The sequence below is a fragment of the Macrobrachium nipponense genome, chromosome 22 (genome assembly GCF_015104395.2).
Source record: "Macrobrachium nipponense isolate FS-2020 chromosome 22, ASM1510439v2, whole genome shotgun sequence".
NCBI lineage: Eukaryota > Metazoa > Arthropoda > Malacostraca > Decapoda > Palaemonidae > Macrobrachium > Macrobrachium nipponense.
Window position 1 is genome coordinate 74,258,053 of NC_087213.1, and position 23,418 is coordinate 74,281,470.

Consider the following 23,418-nt stretch of genomic DNA (forward strand, 5'->3'; position numbering starts at 1 on the left):
TAGGAAAACAAGCTTACTGATTCAGAGTCATAACATTCAGGCTCAACATAGCGCCCAGAGTATTCACCAAGCTAGGAGAGACAGTAGTCCAAGAACTAAGAGCTCAGGGGGTAATGTTAGTAGCTTACCTAGACGACTGGCTCATTTGGGCAACCAACGACGAGGAGTGTCGCAAAGCAACAGCCAAGGTAATAGAATTCCTAGAATATCTGGGTTTCCAGATAAACAAGGAAAAGTCCCGTCTCATTCCGGCGTCCCGCTTTCAATGGTTGGGAATCCAATGGGACCTAACCTCACAGAAACTATCCCTCCCATCAAAGAAGTGCAGAGAGACAGCGAAGGCTACGAGACAGTTCCTCAAGAATAAAAGGGCTTCTCATTGTACTCAAGAGAGAATTCTTGGTTCTCTTCAGTTTGCCTCAATAACAGACGTTCTATTGAAAGCCAGGCTGAAGGATATCAATCGAGTCTGGCGGAAAAGAGCCAACAAAAAATTCAGAGACAAGATCTCTCTGATTCCGCCGATATTAAAGAAAAGACTCCATCCGTGGACGGAAGTCCGGAGTCTCTCCAAATCAGTGCCACTGCAATTTCCCCCGCCGTCTCTGATAGTCCCACGGATGCCTCTCTGAGCGGTTGGGGGGGCTACTCCCAGTACAAGAGGTTCAAGGAACTTGGTCGAATACATTCTGCCAGTTCCACATCAACGTCCTAGAAGCAATGGATATTTTTCTGACCTTAAAACGTCTAGCTCCAGTCAAGAACAGTCATGTAAGACTAGTCTCAGACAGCGCAGTGATAGTTTGCTGCATAAACAGAGGGGGCTCCAAGTCGAGCAAAGTAAATCATGTAATGATTGCAATTTTTTCGTTAGCAACGAAAAATCATGGGCACCTGTCAGCTACTCACCTGGCAGGAGTACGAAATGTCATTGCAAACTCACTATCCAAAACAACTCCGCCGGAGTCGGAGTGGTCCTTGGACACGAAATCATTCCATTGGATTTGCAATCAAATCCTGGGCCTTCAGGTAGACCTGTTCGCCTCAGAGTCCAATCACAAACTTCCGTGTTATGTGGCTCCCAATCCGGACCCTCTAGCTCATGCCACAGATGTGATGTCCATAGACTGGAACAATTGGCAGAAGATTTACCTATTTCCACCAGTAAACCTCCTGATGAAAGTCCTGCACAATTTCAGATCTTTCAGAGGACAGGTAGCATTGGTTGCACCCAACTGGCCGAAGAGCAATTGGTTTCCTCTTCTACTAGAGTTGAATCTATGTTCCAGACGGATTCCCTATCCAGAACTGACTCAAATAGTACAAACTCGGACTGTGTCAGCTTCCTCAAGAATTCTGAATGCCCTAAGTTTGTGGACTTCATGAAGTTTGCGGCACAGAAAGATGCTAGTGTCGATCCACTAAACATCCTGTTCGTAGAATCAGATAAAAGAGAATCAACACTCAGACAGCATGATTCTGCAGAAAAGAAATTGGCCATCTATCTAAAAGAATCAGATGCCCAAAAGATGACTACGAATCTGGCAATTTCGTTCTTTAGAACCCTGTTTGAAAAAGGCCTAGCTGCTAGTACCATTACTACGACTAAATCTGCCTTAACCCCTTCTTTACCGGGTGGGTGAGCAGAATGTAAACATTGCGTTCGCTGCCGAACTGAATCTCTCGGTAGTGACTCCAGTTTGGAGGGGTACCGATCGTAAAAATATTTGCCAAAAATACACAAATCAAGACAGGCTAATGAAATTATCAGGTATTATTAGTACTATAATAACGCATATTTTCTGTTAGTTTTATCATCCTACAGGGAATAGAAAATGATTTTATGAAAAAAAATGGGAAACTCTGTGTCCTTTGTACAAGGGACACTGGTGGTCGGTGAGAAAACTACGGTCTTGAATAGAAATTCGGTCTTACAGAATGTTGGTATATCGCACCTGGAACATGCACATAAAGTATTATCAAAATAGAACAGTAAATAAGCACGTAATAACAAAAAAAAAGAGCAAAAACTAAAGCGAAAGCCCCGCCAATAAATATGGAAATCGCAAATTTTTTAGTATATCTTTCAAAAATTGGTCAATGTCATTTTCTACGTTTTCTAAGATTAGTTTCATCACAGAAAACAACTTAAGGGTCATCAGGGGTATCTAAACTAATTTTTCAAGTTTCTTGTCCTCAGAAAAAATCGCTTTTTTGCTTTTTCTCTGGCTTGGTTTTTTATATATAAAGTTACTATAAGGCTTTATTTATACCTTCATTTATCTGGTGTTCATATCTTTTATTTGTAAAATGTAATAAGTGAATAAATAAATAAATACAGTAAATGATGATACAACTGGTTTTTTACTTGGGTAGAAGTTATTACATGTTTACGCTTGTCTGGTTTTGTGATTTTTTGTTGAGACGCAGTTCATCTGTCACCTACACACTACTATAAGCAGTAATAATACTATTTTTTTGGGTTCATCATACGTCTGGCATCGTGTCATACTGTTTATTTTGCTCCAAACTCTTCAAACCGAAATTACAGAATGATTGGAAGTCCCTATCTGAAAAGAGGAGTTTTGGTGGTACTATGCGTACCACCTTTATGCACCCGGTGCGGTATAGTAGACTTGAATGGTGGTACCCACCTACCTCCAAACAAACTTTCGGTAATGAAGAGGTTAAGGAAGATTTTTCAGCTTGGCTTTAATATTGATTTGACAGATTCGTACTTCTCATCTATCCCTCGAGCATGTGCCCGTCTGAGACCAGTGGACCGCCCCCACACAGTCTCCTGGTTTTTAAACGATGTACTCAAGTTGGCTTCAGACACTGATAATGAATCATGCTCATATATAAACCGTCTCAGGAAAACATTATCCTTAATGAGTCTGGCTTCAGGCGCCAGAACATTGATTTCCTCCCGTCGGGTGAAGTTCTACTCTCCCCAGATCGGAAATTCTTAGCAAAGAATGAAGACCCACAAAACAGGTGGGCTCCATGGAAGATTATACCTCTCACACAGGACTCATCATTGTGTCCTATTGTCACATTAAAATCTTATCTGGGCAGAACTTCTGAAAAGTCTTCAGGTTGTCTTTTTATTAGAAGAAAAGGCGGAACCATTTCCTTAAAAGGAATCAGACAACAAATTCTTTATTTCATTAAACAAGCCAATCCGGATTCAGTCCCTCACGTCCATGATATCCGGGCAGTGGCTACCTCAATTAACTATTTTCACAATATGAACTTCGAGGATCTTAAAAAATATACGGGTTGGAAATCCCCGGCAGTATTTAAACGCCACTATCTAAAGAATTTAGAGGCCTTTAAATTTTCAGCAATGGCTGCAGGGAGCATTGTCTCCCCTGGTACGGCCTAGTCTTATAACTCTATTTCCTATTCCTTTATTCTGCTATTAAAATTTTCCCCTTGATACTCACTCTTTCCTACCTGCCTCGCTCATAATCCCTACCTGTCTCCCTTAGGTTCCGGGCTGGTTTGCTTATCAACCCACTTCCGGACATGTACATAGTTTATATTTGTTAATTTTGTATTCCTTACCTGTTGTTTTCCCAGGATAGTATGGATCTGGTCATATTTGTTCCCACTTTTTTACTATTGTAACTTGTTAGTCTTACATTGGTTATTAAAACTTAATTTTAAGAGGAAATTTTATTTTTATTTTTCCTTATATATCTATTAAATTTTGTGTTTTACCAAGCTTGTATGGCCAATTCTCTGATACTATTTCACCGGCCAACACAGGTAGAACCCAGAAAAAGGGATTTTGACAAGGGAAAAATCTATTTCTGTTGGAAGACCTGTGTCGCCCGGTGAACCCATCCCTCTCTTTTCCTGATCCCCACCCTTTAGCCGGCCCAAGCTTGGGTTCGTAATTCAGGAATGAAGCCTTTGGGCGGGAGTTGTAGTAGTAGTGAGCGGAAGGTAGACATATAGTAGTTGTTGTAACGGCACCTACCTAGAGAGAGGTTTTGAGGGGAATCGTCTAATTGGCAGAAAACCTGTGGTAGTGGCTTCCACTCGCCCTTGTGTTTATACCGACACCCTATGGGTGAACGAGATGAAGGTAGTAACTTCAGCATTCCATTTAGCTTTTTCTCTGGTATATTTAGCATCTATTTATACCTAGAAATGTGTGCTACAGGGACATTTCACCGGGTGACACAGGTCTTCCCCCAGAAATAGATTTTTTCTTTGACAAAATCCCTTAAGTAATACAACCAGAATATCAAGAATATAGAATACTGAAGCATTTCTGTGGTAGATTTTAGAATTATTGGCAGCTATTTCTTTCTGGCAACCCTAGATGGGGAGGTTAGCTGGCGAGTGTATCTGTCAGAATTTTGGATTTGCAGGATTAAGTAGGTTGTGAGCGAGTTCTCAGGGTATTGTGTCAGCTTTTCTAATTAGGGTAGTTGTGAAGTTTGTCATGTGGCCATTCTTCCATCATAATAAGGTATGAGATTACAATTTCATCAGACTGCTGTATAAAAATTATCCGGTAATGTTATATATTTTATTATATGGTAACACTCAGGTTCATTCATACAATTTTAGAAAAATTGACAGTACTAAAAGATATATACAACTAATTTCATTAGCATTTGACTGTGTTAGATTTATTTTAAGTCAAAATACCATACAAAATAGCTTTCTAGAACTAAATGCTTTGGCATAAAACACTAGATGAAGAAAAGTAGAATTGGTATCAAATTGCAAATAATATTAGAACTATATGCAGAAAATATATAGTACGTACAGTATTTTCAATTTACTACATATTAAATGCTAGTTTACATAGTAAACACATTATACTATTCACACTGACAATACAATTCACAAGATTTCTTATCACAATCCCCAATTTGTAGTAGTACGTATGTACTTTAATTACAATAGGTATTTTTCAATTGAAAGTAGTTTTTTTGAATAATGACAAACTTCAAACCTATCTGATCTGAAGGGAAATTTATTTACACTCCCATTTTTGTTTAGTTTATCCTGATATCATATGATAGGTATACAGCGCAAGCCACAAAATGCTTGTCAATGGAAATGCCATAAAATTGCACAGTTAGAAAAATGGCTACAGCATCATTTAGCCTGGCTACAAATACTAAGGATCACCTGCTTTTGCTGCTGTAATATCAATTAAATGTTCAACTACACTGGTAGCACTCAGATATGTTTGGTCTGTAGGTGTTGGAGATGATGTGAGGCTTGCATCCACATCAGCATCAGCTCTTGATTCGGATGTAATTGGTCTTGATGCCGAATCCCCATCTTCAGAAGGCAAAGCCTCATTATTCTGAGGTGATTCTTCTTTTATGTTGGCTCTAGGTTCTTCCTTTTCACCAGGTTGTGGGGTTTCTGGTTTTGAGTCATTTCTTTCTTCTTTAAATTCTTCTGTACTATTAGGGGTCCCTGATACTACCTCCAAAGGTGGGGTTTCTTTGGGATTATCACTAGTACTATCTGGTATGGTTTCTAGTTTGGAAGCCTCATTTTTATCATGTATAATTTCTGGTTCAGGTTCATCCTTTTTATCAGGTGTTGTTGAATCAGTTTCAGGGTTTTTTATTTCATTGGGTACTGGGCTTGGTGTAACTTCTTTTTCAACCTTTTCATCAGTTTGTGCAGCAGGTTCCTCTTCCCCTACTGATGAAGTGTCAGACTTGTTTACAGATGCTTCATCTGCTTTTTCTCCTGCCTCTTCCTCCCTAGAATCAATTCCAGAATCTTCTAGAACCTTACTAACTGAGTCTTTTTGAATAGGAGATATATCTTCTATTTCAGGTGATGGGGCTTCAGCATTTTGGAGTTCAGCAGATTCTTCTGCATCTGGTGCTTGACCTTCTGACTTGATATCTTCTACTGGTACTTGGGATTGCTTTTCAGTTTGGTCATCTTCCACTTCTTCCTTTGCTGAAAGGTTGCCATTTTCATTATTTAAGGAAACTTCTTTTAGAGAAGCACTAAGTTCTTGGACATTGTTTGGGCTGGTGTTACTTGATTCAAGAGAAGCGTTTACTCCATTTGTATGAATGTGTGCATTTACCTCAGAATTGTTATCACCGTTGACCTCTATTTGTTCAGGAGAAATTTTATTGGAAATCTTTTGCATAAGTAACATTAATTTCTGCATGAAAAGGTTTTCCTCTTCAATTGATGATTTTGTCCAAGCAAGGGGTAAATGTGTTGATACAGGTTCTCGATCTGAAACACACAGAGGCAGCTATAAAGATAGTTTGGATCTGATGTAAAAAGAACTTTGTATCTCTGAAAAAAGTAGGTTATACAAGTGTACTTAGTATTGACTCTTGAGCCTGAGGCATGCTTACTGCCCTAACAGGTATTCTACATCCAATCTATTGTAGAATTCTGTCAACATAAGTTGATTTATAGTTAATCTAGATTTGTTGAGGTAGCCATATGAAAGAATATTGTTTTGGTTAAATTGTTCAGTGTTGAGGGCAAAAATATTAATTATTACTGTACTTGCAAAACATTTTAGTAGCTTATTTAAACTATCAACAACAAAAAAATTAAACCTGACACCATCTTACACAGGTGTTTGATCCAACCTTTGACCCTGGCAATACATAATTTGTTTTGAGCAGAATACACTCTTTTATTAAATATTGGTCAAACAATTTTTAAGTCTTGTTTTCTAGAATGCCGATAATGATAACAATATTTATTTTAAAAGAATATTGTCTGATAAAGTTTTTTTTTATGACAGGTTTTTCTATTCTGAGGCCTTTTGCATTGATTTTACCCATCTGTGATAATTCTGTTATACAAGATCAGATTTTTTTTTTTAAATAAAATTCTCATGGGAATTATGAGATGATTCTTGACTAAAACATTTTGGCAAAGACCTGGCTGTGAACAGCTTGATGTTTTTACTTACCTTGGTAAAAAAGTCCACTTGGGTGTTTTAAAACAGATTTTGAGATGGCAAGCCACACTGCTGTATCAGCACCTTCACTTGGAGTACGTAAGTTATCTTTCATCTGAAGTTTAAAATTTTCAAATAAGCTGAAATCCAATCCTTCTCAGAAATTACATAATATTACATTTACATGTTGCACAGTAAATAATTTGGCCACAGATTTAGAGAAAGGCCAACTGCCATTTCATAAATATTATTTATGATGAGAATAGTAAATGTGAAAAGCCACTAAAATCAGTATACTGAATGTTTGTTCTTCCTGCAAGTGACTCAATTAGAAAAATGAATGTAATCAGTTTAAAATCAATTAGTCATCTGGTACAGATGGTACTCTTTAATGAACATTGCAGGAAAAAGAATAGGTAATTCAAATTTGAAACTGCTATAAATGTTCAATGTAAAATTATATTTTCAAACTCAACAAACTATCTATGGAGAATAATACATACTGCATAAACTTGTGTAGAAAAAGAGCCATGTTTAGTGTAAAGGGAGATGTGTATCCAGTTATTTTTTTCATATATATATAATATATATATATATATATATATATATATATATATATATATGATAAAAAATAACTGGATACACATCTATATATATAATATGTATATATATATATTATATATATATAATATATATATATATTATATAATATATATATTATAGTTCACAAATTATAGTATATAATTTACATTTGTGAAGTAAGTTAAGGGGATAGGAAGTGCTACAAGCACCAGCTTTCTGTAATTTTAAATATCTGCAGAACTAGAAGTGATCAAAATACAAGTGGTTAATGTTATTATTATTATTAATAGGGGTTAGTTTTTCCAGACCTCTGAGTCTCAAGTAGACTCTTCTCGGGCTGGTTCTCAGGATCAATCCTGAGAAAAAAAATAATAAATTAATTAAATAAAAGAAAAAAAAAATTAGACTTTATTTGAGAAACCTGTCTTATTTAATAAATTTATGATATTATTAATTGAAAAATCTTTGCTTTCAGCAAGAATACTTTTCATTTTTGAATTCCGTAGATAAAAAGATCTTTGCTGGGTCCAATTTGGGCACTCAACAAGTAAATGCTGTACTGTCATGGGTGTTTGACATCTGTTACACTTCACTGGGTCAGCATGTGGTGTTGACATCAAGTGACCATGTGAGAATCTTCTGTGTCCTATACGGAGCCTTTCTAGGATCACCTCTTTTGATCTTTCCTCCTGTGAGGATGTCCTCCATACATACACTTCAGTTTTTATGCTTTTAAGTTTATTTGCTGTTGGCACCGAGACCCATTCTCCTTTCCAATCCTGGTAAATCAATGGTTTAACAGATCTTACCCAGTCTGACACTGGGGCATGTGTGATTGTTGGAGGGATAGTGCAGGCTGATTTGGCAGCTGAGTCTGCATATTCATTTCCTTTTATTCCCACTTGTGCTGGGATCCAACATATTTCCATTGATAATCCTGATTAAAAGATTCATGAATTTTTATTTGTATTTCCTGCACTATTTGGTTTCCTGATTTATACTGTTTTATAGCATCTATAGCGCTACGTGAGTCACTGAAAATAACAGATACACTTGCTTTTGCCTCAGATACCATATCAAGAGCCATCTGTATGGCTGTGACTTCAGCAGTAAATACTGATGATATTAAAGGTAGGGTTTTTTTTATTAACATATTTTTCGAATATGCAGATGCTCCTACTCCAACATTATTTTTGGAGCCGTCTGTATATACCACGGATTTGTTTCCTTTTCTTCTAATGTGCTCCAAAGCATGTTGGCGTTACATTTCTGTACTTGTCATTTGCTTTTTGAGTAGGTAAGACAGGGAGGTACATATCTTCATTCGATTTAAAATCCACGGTGGTGGCAATTCCATTGGTGGGTGAAAAATTGCATCCATGTTATGCAAGTTCATTATGTATCTAGCTCTTTTTGGGAAAGAGCTAGTACTATTAACTGCTGTTACTGGATTACAGTTTTGGAAGTAGTCAGCTGCAGATGATCCCGCTTGGATTGAAAGACCTCTTCGTAATGTTATCAAATTACGGTGATGTTTTAAGGGCAAAACACCTGCCTCCACCAAAAGTGAGTTTGTTGGGGACGATCGGAATGCTCCTGTGCACAATCGCACGCCTTCATGGTGCACTGCATCGAGAGATTTTAATGCAGATTCTGAGGCGAATGAATACATTGGACAGCAGTAATCTATTATGGATAAGACTGTTGCCTTATATATCATTAATAAAATGTCTCTTTTTGCTCCCCAATTAGTGTGTGATAACTTTTTTAATATGGCAAGGGCTTTGATGCCCTTGGCTTTAATGTATTTGATGTGCTCTTTCCAATTTAAATGTTGATCAAATATCACTCCTATATAGATACTTGATTTTTGTACAAAATTGTATTTCAGTGCTATAAAGGAGAAGTTTGATTGTTTGGTTCTTCATCCATCTTTTGTCTGTAGAAGACGATTGCTTTTGTTTTATCAGTTGAAAATTTAAATCAAACTGAATTTGTCCAACTACATATATTTGAAATGGCAGTACTGAGAACTCTCTGAGCATGTCTCAAATTACTACTCGTGTAGTAAATGACAGAGTCATCAACGTATAAACTGTTTTTTTTACACCACTTGGTCAATTTATAGTAATGTCATTGATTGCTAAAGCAAACAATGTACAGCTCAAGACACTACCTTGAGGGATTCCTTCTTCCAGTTTATAGTTACTGAGTAGGAATTTTCTACTTTTACTTGAAAAGTTCTGTCTGTTAAAAAGTTCTTTATAAATATTGGTAAGTGGCCTCTTAGTCCCTTGGAGTGGAGTTTTTGCATGATGATAGTTTCCATGTTGTATCGTATGCTTTTTCTATATAAAAAATATAGCTACTGTTAATTTCTTTTGTTCAAAGCCTTTTTTGATATGATCTTCTAAATATGATATGATCTAGGGTTGATATGCCAGCTATTGAACCAGACTGTGTTGGCGTTAAAATGGATTCTTTGGTTATTGCCTACGGTAATCGTGCATTAACCATTTTTTCTAAGATTTTGCATAGGCAACTTGTTAGAGATATCGGTCTATAATTGGATGGATTACTTGCATCCTTTCCTGGTTTATTTATTGAGACTATTATGGCATGTTTCCATTTATCAGGAAAGACACGTTTTAGCCAGATACTATTATAAAGTTTTAGTAAATATGATTTAGCTATAGGTGCTAATATTTATATAATTTCAAATGATATTTTATCATATCCTGGTGCGGAGGGATGACAAGAGTTGGTGGCATTATCTAGTTCATCCATGTTAAAAATATAATTATTTTTCAGGTCTTCAAGAGTTTCAAAATTGAGTATTATATTTTCTTTTTGTTTTCTGATATTTTGAAAATGTATATCTAGGATGGAGTAAGTGATGTTTCCAAAATGCTTTCCAATTATATTTGATATTTCATAAGTATCATGGTATATTTTTCCATTTAAATGTATTGCACTTCTTGGAGGTCTTATATGTTTTCCATTGATTTTCCTTATCTTTTGTCAGATATCCCTTGTGGATATGTTTGAGACATATTCCTTCATTGGTGCGATTTTTTCAGCTATTACCGTTTTTCTAAATTTGGCTGTATATTTGTTGTATAGTGGTTTAATGTGGTTAATTGTTATGTTTGTTATAACTATTTTGTTTAATATGTTTATATAATAGTGCATTTTGTTGAGTGATTTAAGGCGAGTTTTGAGTCTGTTAAGATCGCGACCCAATATATGTTTTATTTTACTTAAGGTTGTTAAGGTTGGGTTCCACCATGGGACAGGGGATTTTGTGGAATGTGATTTGGTTTTTTAAATACTTTTATCTGCAGCATTTATTATGAAGTTTGAGAAGGATTCACATGTAGTATTGTGATCTTCATTATGTGGGAATGGTGGTATGTTTCGTGTGTATAGGAAATATTTATCTCAGTTAGCTTTTTGAATATTATATCTTGTAGGTGGCAATATTTTGACATTACTTAAGTAGTTCAGAATGATTGGGAAATGGTCACTTGTGTATGAATCGTCTAGGACGTTCCATTCAAATTTCTCGGCTACATCATTTGAACATAAATGAAATGTCAAATTAAGAAAAGGTTAGGCGTGTATTTGAAAAATATGTTGGAACTTCATTTTCATTGAGACAACACAGGTTGTGTTTCATTATAGTATTCTCTATGTTGATTCCGGATGTGTCAGTTGGGTTATTAGTATCCCATAATGGATTATGTGCATTAAAATATCCTGCTATAAGTAGGGGTTCATGTATACTTTTGCTAATAAGTTAAGAAAAATCTGCATTGAAATTTGGTTGGTTATATAAATTACAAATAGTGATTTTACTTTTGTCAGGCATATACAGTTTAATTTATGTTATTTGATATGGCATAGATGGTATGTCGAAAGGTTCATATGTAATGCTATTATGAACGTATATGGCTGTGCCTAATTTTCCACCGTCAGTTGGTGAATAACAGGCAATTTTATAGTGTTGGATATTTGTAGGGTTACTTCCTATATGTTGTAGACATATGCACATTGGGTTGTGGTCTCTTATGATTCTTTGTAATTCACCCAGACGTAGTCGGGTTAAGAGACCATTTATATTCCATTGAATGATTTTATATTCCATTATTAGGAGGAATTGGTGTTAAATTCTGTAAATTGATTGCTGATTTTACTTTGTCTCGTAGCTTATATGCATTTGAATTTATTTGTGGTTTTTTAATCGTTGCATTTGTATGTTGGTTATTAGATTCTGCAGTTGTTTGTTTTTCATCATTGAATATTAACAAGTCTATATTTTATTTTATAATTTCCTTTTTGTATTTTAAGGATTCAGAACATATTTCGTTCTCATGTTGGTGTGTTAAAGGGCACCTCCTTAATTTAGTAAAATTGTCTATACAATTTTGTACTGTGTCCTCTGTCTTGGTAGTTAGTTGGTTATATGTACTTACAAAGCATTCATTACAACCACAAGATGAAGCATGTTTGGTAATGTTAATTATTGGTTCAGAAGTATTTGGTCTAGCTTTAGAAATTTCTGGTTTTGTAATTCTATTGGTCCTTTTTTGTAGTGATGAGGACTGTTGGTTTGAGGGGTTATTTGTTTTGTTGTTGTTAATGGAATATTTGGGTCTTGCGGATGGTTGGGGGGTTAATAGTTATATTTTGGTTTGGTTTAATGGTATGATTTTCATTAGTATTATTTGATGGGAATTGTAAAGAGTGATCTTTACTGTCCAGATGTTGGCTGTTTGATTGAGATTGAGGGTAATTGTGTATTTCCAGTTGTGATGAGGTTAGTTTAATATCTTTTTTAAAATGTTCTCCTGGTGTAGTTGGAGTTTCTTTGGATTGATTGCAATTTTCAATATTTACTTTTTTTTCCCTTAGGTGGGGTTCTTTCCAGAATTCTTTTCTTTTTGCCAGTTTGATTAATATCATTATTTAACACCTCTTCCATTGGAAATTCTTTTCCATGGATAACTGAATCATCTATGTTAGTGGTGGCATTGGTTGTTGTATCACTTTTATTTTGGGTTTCAGTATTATTGGTATGAAATTTAGTTTCTATGTTTATATTATCTTGTTTGTTATTGTGCTGCTTGATGTCTTGATTTTTAGTCACATTTGAAAAGGTGGGGGTTTTGGATGGATTATTAACTTCTCTTACTTTTAGCTCAAGTCTGGCTTCCATGGCTGACATTCCTGTCCTATTTATTAACAACTGAAGTTCTGTGTTATATTGGTAAAATGAGCACTCCTTAGATTTCGCGTGATGGGCTAGTCCACAATTAATACATTTTGGTTGATTACAGTTCCAATTAGTGGTATGGTCATCTGATGCACAGGCTGCACATATAGCCTTATTACGGGATCTTTTGTATGTGTGTCCATACCTTGAGCATTGTAGTGGTTTTGGAACAAAAGGACGAAATTCTCTATTTTGTCCAAGAATTTTTATTTTAAATGGTAGGTCTTGGCCTGTAAATTTTATTTTGGCAATGTTGATAGTTTTATTTTTATCTTTCCTACTTGAAATCGAGTATATTTCTAAATCGTGGATATTGTTATATCTCAATTTCAAGGAGTCTAGCAGTAGTTGTTTTGAAGGAAGCTCAAGCTCGCTATTGGGTAGGATGACTGTACCCAGTACATAATTCAATGTTTCGTGGCTTGTAATTGTTACTTTTATATTATTTATTTCTGTTATACTTAAAAAGGCAGTGGACTGCTTTTTATTGGTTACTTGGATAAGCCATTCATTGTCCTTGATGTGTCTGTGTTGGATATATGTTAAGTAATTTGTTTTCTAGTATCGCTGCTGAGATTTTGTTATCAGCTTTGAGGACTAGAAATCTTGACGTTATCTGGTCCAAAGAGGTCATCAAAATGTACCAATGTGAGATTAAGTCGGTAATTTTTGTTTCTTTTTGGTCCTTGTTTTATGTATGTTGCTTGTCTATTATGATTTTTATATTTTTCTGTATTGTTGGGAGGATTATTTGTCTCTAATTCAGAATTATTGTTCATCATATATGGTTCCAATGTTAAGATATTGGAGTTTACCTATTTATTTTTGTTTGTTTCTTTTTTATTTATGCACTCTATTTGGTTTTCTGGCTCTGTTGCTTTACTTGGAACAGGGTGTTCCTTTGTATCATTTATAGTACTTTCACTACTTGTGGCAGTACCAAGGAAATTTGGGAGTGACGTGCCAATAGTCATCAACTGTTGGTTTGAGGGGTTATTTGTTTTGTTGTTGTTAATGGAATATTTGGGTCTTGCGGATGGTTGGGGGGTTAATAGTTATATTTTGGTTTGGTTTAATGGTATGATTTTCATTAGTATTATTTGATGGGAATTGTAAAGAGTGATCTTTACTGTCCAGATGTTGGCTGTTTGATTGAGATTGAGGGTAATTGTGTATTTCCAGTTGTGATGAGGTTAGTTTAATATCTTTTTTAAAATGTTCTCCTGGTGTAGTTGGAGTTTCTTTGGATTGATTGCAATTTTCAATATTTACTTTTTTTTCCCTTAGGTGGGGTTCTTTCCAGAATTCTTTTCTTTTTGCCAGTTTGATTAATATCATTATTTAACACCTCTTCCATTGGAAATTCTTTTCCATGGATAACTGAATCATCTATGTTAGTGGTGGCATTGGTTGTTGTATCACTTTTATTTTGGGTTTCAGTATTATTGGTATGAAATTTAGTTTCTATGTTTATATTATCTTGTTTGTTATTGTGCTGCTTGATGTCTTGATTTTTAGTCACATTTGAAAAGGTGGGGGTTTTGGATGGATTATTAACTTCTCTTACTTTTAGCTCAAGTCTGGCTTCCATGGCTGACATTCCTGTCCTATTTATTAACAACTGAAGTTCTGTGTTATATTGGTAAAATGAGCACTCCTTAGATTTCGCGTGATGGGCTAGTCCACAATTAATACATTTTGGTTGATTACAGTTCCAATTAGTGGTATGGTCATCTGATGCACAGGCTGCACATATAGCCTTATTACGGGATCTTTTGTATGTGTGTCCATACCTTGAGCATTGTAGTGGTTTTGGAACAAAAGGACGAAATTCTCTATTTTGTCCAAGAATTTTTATTTTAAATGGTAGGTCTTGGCCTGTAAATTTTATTTTGGCAATGTTGATAGTTTTATTTTTATCTTTCCTACTTGAAATCGAGTATATTTCTAAATCGTGGATATTGTTATATCTCAATTTCAAGGAGTCTAGCAGTAGTTGTTTTGAAGGAAGCTCAAGCTCGCTATTGGGTAGGATGACTGTACCCAGTACATAATTCAATGTTTCGTGGCTTGTAATTGTTACTTTTATATTATTTATTTCTGTTATACTTAAAAAGGCAGTGGACTGCTTTTTATTGGTTACTTGGATAAGCCATTCATTGTCCTTGATGTGTCTGTGTTGGATATATGTTAAGTAATTTGTTTTCTAGTATCGCTGCTGAGATTTTGTTATCAGCTTTGAGGACTAGAAATCTTGACGTTATCTGGTCCAAAGAGGTCATCAAAATGTACCAATGTGAGATTAAGTCGGTAATTTTTGTTTCTTTTTGGTCCTTGTTTTATGTATGTTGCTTGTCTATTATGATTTTTATATTTTTCTGTATTGTTGGGAGGATTATTTGTCTCTAATTCAGAATTATTGTTCATCATATATGGTTCCAATGTTAAGATATTGGAGTTTACCTATTTATTTTTGTTTGTTTCTTTTTTATTTATGCACTCTATTTGGTTTTCTGGCTCTGTTGCTTTACTTGGAACAGGGTGTTCCTTTGTATCATTTATAGTACTTTCACTACTTGTGGCAGTACCAAGGAAATTTGGGAGTGACGTGCCAATAGTCATCAACTGTGCCGTAGTTTTTCCATCATGGGGCCCAGGGGTACTCAAATCATTTATTTCAATATTCATAAATTTTGAGATTTATAAAAAAAAGAAAAGAAAAAAAATCTTGAAAAGATATTGGCCCTTCGCGAAGTTAAATCTTCCGCCAATGGCACAAGTGAGAAAGGACTCCCAAATGTCCGCATCCCTACCCTACCCCAAAAGGGGATGGCATAACATGATTAGTATGGCCCAAGTGTAAGCAGAGCCTGCTTGCTAGGACTAAGAGTATTACGATGATACAATTATCCCCATCCTAATCACATTATGGGCAAACTGGATAGAATGCCGAGAGTTATATTCCTAGAACAAGGCCACCTCCCTGGAATCCGTGGTCCAGCTCCACAGAATAGTTCCGCTTGAAAAACAGGTCCGAACATTGTCAGGTAGATGATGGATCTACCACAGTTCTCACTATTTAGCTTGGGATTTAACTCCACGTTAAGCCATGATATGTTTTCTCATTTATTTGCTTTCAAAAATTTTGGCAAAAATGGAAAAGTCCACAGAAGTTAACTCAAAAATATATAATGTCATATGGGACTCTTGGGTTTGAACCTGGGAAGAGATTCCTGAGGTTCGAGAGCCCCTCACCACGTCAAGGTGGTCCCAGAATGAGGGGGAAGTGGCTAATGTAAGTAGTACAAGTTAATTATGTCTACCTTGGAAACCTAACAAGATTCACTTACCATTTCATAAAAATCAGGAATAGAAGTCCTAACTGCAGGAGTGTCTGCCCAGCCAGGGTGCATGACAGAAAAATGTACTTTCTCGAATCTCTGAGCATACCACAGAGTCATTACAACCTGAAGATAAAAATCAAGAATGGGATTAACATTGTCTGAATTTGTAAACGCAAATACAATATTTTAGTGACGATACCAGTCCACTCAAGGTCTTACTTTATCATGTCTGTCTATTTTCATCTCTCACGGAAATTGTATGTTCGTCAAAATACATATAATATTAATGTAGAGCAATGTCATCAATGATAGATTTATGTAGCCAACAAATAAAAGTACAATGATCCTGCAGAATCTAAAAAAAGAGTATCAAACTAACACCTTTTCAAAAATCTGACATACAGTAAATACTTAGAAATGTAGCTACCTATGGGTATTATTGAGATTATTATATATGAGTGATCTAAGATAAATACATAAATAAATGAGAACAGTCTGATTTGTGTGGTTTAAAGTTATAGATTACAGAATGATTGTACGGTATTAAAGTTGATTTTAATACTAAATTTTTCACAGAATCACTCTTAATATTGATAAGGGATATAGTCATCAATGTGGATCTTGGACATGCATGATGAGTTGCAAACTTGCAAATGTATAAGAGTAGAATCTTTGGCAAGTCATTACTTTGTTTTAAATTTCTCTTGAAATTACATAGCAAATTTAAATGTTCCTGAATAATGAAATGAAACCTTTCTGCATTGTAGTCGGTTGAATTCTGATACCGGTAATTTGGAGAGGGCATTAGTATTTTGGCAGTATTCTATTGCTTTGAATCACTACAGCGTGTGCTGTGAAAGACTTACCACAGTTAATCAGGTTCTGTTTCCAAGTACTAACTACAAGGCAAGATCCCCCATGACAGTAACAAGTGGGACCAAGGGGCATCCTTTCAATGATAAATTTCCAAATATAGTCTACATTTAATGGGGAAACAAACAAACACACACACTCACTCACACACACACACACACATATATATATATATATATATATATATATATATATATATATATATATATATTATATATATATATGTGTGTGCGTGTGTGTGTAAATAAATCCTTCTGTCAAAACAGGATACTTCTCAAGTATAAAAGACCCATAAAAAAACACTCTGGTTTAAAGCTAAGGACTATATTTTGGTGGTCTGACTCCCACCCTTAATGGGCCTTATATATATATATATATATATATATATCTATTATATATATATATATATATATATATATATATATATATATACATATATATATAATATATATATATATATATATATCATATATAATCTATATATACTTATTATATATATATAGAAATACATATATTATATATATATATACTATTATATATAATATATATATATATATATAATAGACTATATAAATATAGTTTTAATATTTATATATATATATATATATATATACCCCTTATAGTTATTTATATATATAGTTGGGTTTATATATATTTCCAACCCACATGTGTGTGTTTTCTTGAAATCGATAAAGCTGAAGTAAAAGGACAACTGTAGTAATTAGGCCTAGCTAAATAGTATATGAAGTCAAATTATCATCGCAGTTACCTGCTGACGTTTGTTTTGAGAGTAGACCAACCGTCCGTTGAAAGGTTCCATGTCTTCGTGCATGATGTCAATTGGATCTAGCCTTACTGTTAACATTCCTGCTGAACTAACGGTTATCACCCTAGCATCCTCATTCCTGAAAGTGAATAATTATAAAATAACTTGCTTTGTTTTTATATCTGATATGCCCCACAATCCTCCACCGTAAACCTCTGTGAGAAATAAAATTTTGAATGAAATAAAAACAAGAGGAGGCCCTTTTTTCGTTTAAAATGAAGCTCTTTCTAGGGCACAATCATGTCTGGTTCCCATGACTTCTGTTGAAAGCCTTTCCCATTGAAAGGTTGTCTATCGTTTCCTTGTAGAGTAGGGTCCCACTTTTATTTCTTCAACTTTTTTTTCTAGCACATACAAACCAGAACTATATAGTGTGAGAGCCTTTTCAAAATCAAACCTGTGCTTTACTACTATTGAACAAAATATAGTGCTAGCCGGGCACGGGCGGTAGCTTAGGTAGGAGCTAGGTTTCTCAAAGGACGCTCAATCCCTATATTGTTTAATACTATTATACTTCGTGTAAGTGTAACAGAAATGAGAAAATGTGATAAAAACATGGTAACTCTAAGCCCTCATTCCGCGGTAAAGTAGACTATGGCAGTTGACGTTTTCCTACGTTATTTTACTTACTGAACAAGAATTTAAAGTAATATTTATACGGACGACTGTAATCAACCCCCGGGGGCCAGTACTAAACACGGCGAAATACACTGGACGCCCCAAACCCTAGTGGATGTCGTATTCTCGGTTACGTTTCTTGCATGGTAATTCTAAAGAAAAGTTCCGCACAGACTGCAAGGAACGTAACCGCTGATACGACATCCATTAGGGATTGGGGCGTCCAATGTATATTTCGTCGTGTTTAGTACTGGCCCCTGGGGGTTAATTACAGTCGTCCGAATAAATATTACTTTAAATTCTTGTTCAGTAAGTATTATAACGTAGGAAAACGTCAACTGCCATAGTCTACTTTACCGCGGAATGAGGGGTTAGAATTACCACTAAAAGAGCCCACATATAACTTACAAGGACCACACCTTGGGTAAGACTTGTCTCGCTCTAGGTATCAATGTAATACGTGAATCCCGACAATATGATCCTGTAGGGGGAATAGTATCGTCAGTGTACCTCGTGCGGTGCAACGTGGGCATTACTTAAATCTAAGCCCGTATACCGCGGCGAACTAGACTGTGGCAGTTGACGTTTTTCTATAGAATTTTACCTCCTGAACAAGAACTTAAAGTTTATCAGCCGGCTGTAATTAACCTTAGAACTCTATCCTACGATAAAGGGGGACCGATGGGAATGCGGGTTTTACCTTAGAATTACCAAGATTCTCTGCAAAGTCCCTTCGGCCCCTAGCTACGACCGCTTTCATTCCTTTTACTGTACCTCCGTTCATATTCTATTATCTTCCATCTTACTGCCCACCCTCTTCTAACAATTGATTTATAGTGCAATTGCAAGTTTTTCCTCCTGTTACACATTCCAATTCTTATCACTGTCAATTTCCGTTTCAGCGCCAAATGACCTTAGTTACCCCAGTGTTTGGCATGTGTGCCTAATGTTGTTTAAAATTAAGCCAGCCTTGTGTTGGCACGGGCTTTTGCTCCTGGAGCCTAAAATCTATAAATCTATCTATCCTAATACACGCCAATTGGCTGAGCTGTCAACTTGAACTTGACCAATTTCATCGGTACCCAAACTGAAAGATTTAGGCAAGTTTTCGTATTTTAACGGCTTTTCATTTTTAAAAAGTAAGATAACCATCGCAAAAATCCAGGTTGCTTCTCATCTTTTAATCTCCGTCATAGTTGTAGTTTCACTGACAGGTACTGTGTGTGTGTGTGTGCTTTATTTCCAGGAGAAGGCGCCATTGGTAGGTTACTTATCAAGCCGGCACTTTGTTAGCCTAACCCAGCGATTCCCAACCTGGGTTCCGTGGAACGCTGTGGTTCCTCATGCCATCACCAGGGGTTCCGCAAGAAGTCTAGAAATAAATATGCCTTGCAAATAACGCTGACCTGAATTTACACAACTCGAAAGGCAGTGGTAGATATTATGTGATTTATATTAAGCAATTTATACACACACACACACACACATATATATATATATATAGAATATATATTATTATATATATCATATATATATATAATATATATATATATAGATATATATATTATATGATATATATATATCTATATTATGAGCTCCTTTAGACAAAGGTTCCCTAGGATATGAAAATTTTTTTCGACGGTTCCCTAAAGGTATAAAGGTTGGGAATCACTGCCCAAACCTCAACATCAAATGCCACATTTTTAAAAACCCATCAGAGCTAGAGAGGGAAGGGAGGCATTGGAAATAAACATGAGAACTCATGAAAAAAAAAAAAAAAAAAACTACCAGGTTAAAGTGGTTTGTTAACTTCTCCGGGTAATTAGCTACGAGACAAATCGGAACTTGTCCAGATTCGCATCTGTCAAGAAAGTGAATAAAATTTCTTATATGTCAGTGTCAGTTGAGTAATAACCGAATGTTCTTGAAAAGACAAAAATTGGAGTTCGCTTCGTAGTTACTACCAATTTGTACGATTCACGCCATATTAATTGTTAGTAAATTTGGCAACAGGAATGGCTATTTGGTGGAGGCCTCTTAGTTGTTGACATTTAGTACAATTTCTGTAATTCGTGCACGTGAGTTCGGATCAGTATTTGCGAGTACTAAAAAGAAAGAAATATAAGTAAGAGGAAGACACGCCGATTGAACACACGAGTTTAACATCATTGTATAAAAAAAATGTGAATGATTGTGACGAGAAAAACACTTTATTCTGCCTTTACATCCTTTGTGTTTGGTGGGGACCCAATACTGACCGAAAGTTGTATGATTTACTTGAGACATTTATCACAAAAAATCATGAAACATGAGCAGACAGCCAAACACGTTGATAACATGATTGAACAGGTGAGTAAAAACCGATGTTTTATCCAAAATCGTAGACTAAGATTTTGTGGAAAATTTTATCTCCTTCTTGAAGTACATGATGAAACCATGTGCTCTAAAAACGAAGGGTTATTTCGAGGCATAGTTGATTTTGCCTGAGGACTGGACTCCAGCTTAGATGATACAGTTTTGAAAGGAATTTTTTGAACCTGTGTTAGAAATTGCAAAAATCGTGAAGAATGCTGATTATTTGGCAGTCGTGTGACGAGACAACCGATATTTATTATAGAACACACGTGCCAGTTGTTCTGAGGTCTGAGTTACAATGGAAACCCGTTGAGAGATTCTGGGGATTTTTCAACCCTGTCAGTCAGATAGGAGAAGCATTATCCAGTTAATTATAAGAAGAGCTCCAGCTTTTAATTGATGATTGTCTAGTCATTTCCACTGCTTGGTCTTAAGATGGTGCAGCTAATCTTAGCGAGTCAATGAAGGGGAGCATAACAGAATAAAAGAAGTGTATCGCAATGGTCACTTTACCTACAGTTATACACACCAACAAGACTTGATTTTTGAAAACGCAGCGTCACAGAATACCAGGGCGCGAGTATTTTAAACTGCTTGTTAGGATTATCAGTTTTTTTTTTTTTAACAAACGATTACCACATTGGAGTGTTGCTGGGTATAGCATTCCAAGGTCATCTGACACAGGCTGGAATTTCAAAAGCAGAACATTCAATGCTGTAAATGAAATGAAAGATGCACTTATTAAATGCTGCAGCACATCGGAAGCTTCGAAGCTAAGGTAAGGTATCCTGGATCTGCAGCAGCTGGTCTCTAGGTTAGCTGGTGCTAAAGTCAGAGGAAAAAAGCCACATTAATTTATGGCGGCCGATAATAAAGTCACAGGGGAAAATTCACAATATTTCTTGGGGATTATCTTTATGATATTTAGTCTTTCGCTTATGTTTATACGGACGTCCCCAACTGGATTGTACTGAACACGCCGCAATGGTGGATACATACCGGGTTAAAACCCTTGGGGGTCACTACTAGAAAGATTATTGTGACTTTTTTCCGTGTTTTTTCCCTGTGACCTTTTTTCCTGTGGCATTTTTACTTGGATTTGGTATCAAGAGGATTGTGATTGATCCTGAATTCGAATTTTGTTTAGAATTTTTCTCCAAAATCATGTCCCAAGTTGATATTATGTTCTTTCATTTTCAGTCTGGATAATGCTGCAGCTAAGGCCAAGGCATCTTTGATAGCTTTCGTTTATGCAGTTCAGGAGTTAAAAGAAGAATGTGATGCTATAACATTGCTTCCTGAGCAGAAGAAAGAAAATTTAAGACCGCTCAGCTGCCGAACAAGAAGTTTGTGATGCAATATTGTTATAGTGGAAGTTAGCACGTTATTTTTAGTGAATACTTTTCCTTTACACACCAAAGATTCCCAAGTAATGCACTTACACAAGCTGTTGCAGCCTATCCCATGCTTAACAAAGAGAGATTGAGAAATGAACTTACTGTATTGGATACGAGAAAACAAAAATATTTAAATCGGAAAACCTCAATGATCTTTGGAGATGATGAATGGCAGTCATTTACAGTCGGCGTTTTTAGACTATCAGGCTGCTGAAAATTTTAATGACAACTTCAATGACAATGGCAGAAACAGACAAGGTGTTTTAATTCAACTCGGTGCGTAGTACCATGGAGAATGAGAGACTAGCGTCTTTGGCAATGATGTCTTTGAAAATATGATAACTGAAATGAAGGATTTTAGTGAACTTGTAATAAACCATTTTACTACATCGAAGACCCGACTCACTGATTTTATTTTCAAGTAATATTTTCGCCGTCACCACCTCAGCCACCATTCTTCCATTAGCCATAAGAATGAACCCTTCCATCCTTTGTCCTGCCTCCACCACCTGTTATGCCATGACCTGTGAACTCTTGGACATCCATCAACTCGTACCTAATGTAATGCAAAAATTTGTGTAACTCGACTGCTATATGGAGCCTGCAGCAGCAGTCCGTCCATACTCTCCCACGAGCCGCCACTGTCGACAGGTTTGCAAGGGTTCTTATCTTGAGAGTAACACATTTTATGAGCACATCGCTGACAGTCCTGTTGATTAAAATATGGAAACGAAGCCAACACATCACTAATTATAAGCCTTACCTCTGTAGAACAGGCAGAAGGTTCATGGTGATAATGTGTACGGATAAAGTGTTGACAGCGAAGTTAGTTTCGATGCCATCTTCGTCTATCCTTCTTTCGTGAACCATGCAGCCGGCGTTGTTCACAAGGACGTGGATTTTTTCGTGCGTGGCAGCAAACTCCTGCGCCCACTTCATCACTTCCGTGGGTCTAGCCAGGTCGAGGGTGTGGATGTGGATTTTCTGTGCACAGAAATTTAGCTGAGGTTCTTCTAAATAACGGATTTACTTAAAATGTAACTAACTACTTTTGCTGACCGTCCTTTCTATTCAAAGTTTTTGTAACTTACATTAACTGATATGTTACTTACCAGAATAACACACGAGACCATTCACAGGAGGAACGCAAGCTTTAATCTAGGTTAATTTCAGGATTTATTTTTCCCAGTTCATGAAATACTAATTATCCAAAATTA

The 23,418-nt window shown here is 35.9% G+C and overlaps 1 protein-coding gene across 2 annotated transcripts in view; it reads right to left on the bottom strand.

Moving 5' to 3' along the window:
• Positions 1-4,532: 4,532 nt before the first annotated feature.
• Positions 4,533-23,418, bottom strand: part of LOC135198810 (uncharacterized) — a 61,666-nt gene continuing 42,780 nt past the window's right edge. For both annotated transcript variants that reach the window (XM_064226774.1, XM_064226775.1), the window contains exons 5-9: positions 22,965-23,185; positions 17,775-17,910; positions 16,139-16,255; positions 6,944-7,046; positions 4,533-6,246 (exon numbers count right to left, since the gene is read on the bottom strand). In XM_064226774.1, coding sequence (XP_064082844.1) covers positions 5,147-6,246; positions 6,944-7,046; positions 16,139-16,255; positions 17,775-17,910; positions 22,965-23,185 — 1,677 coding nt within the window. In that variant the 3' untranslated portion in view covers positions 4,533-5,146. The remainder of the gene's footprint in view (positions 6,247-6,943; positions 7,047-16,138; positions 16,256-17,774; positions 17,911-22,964; positions 23,186-23,418) is intronic.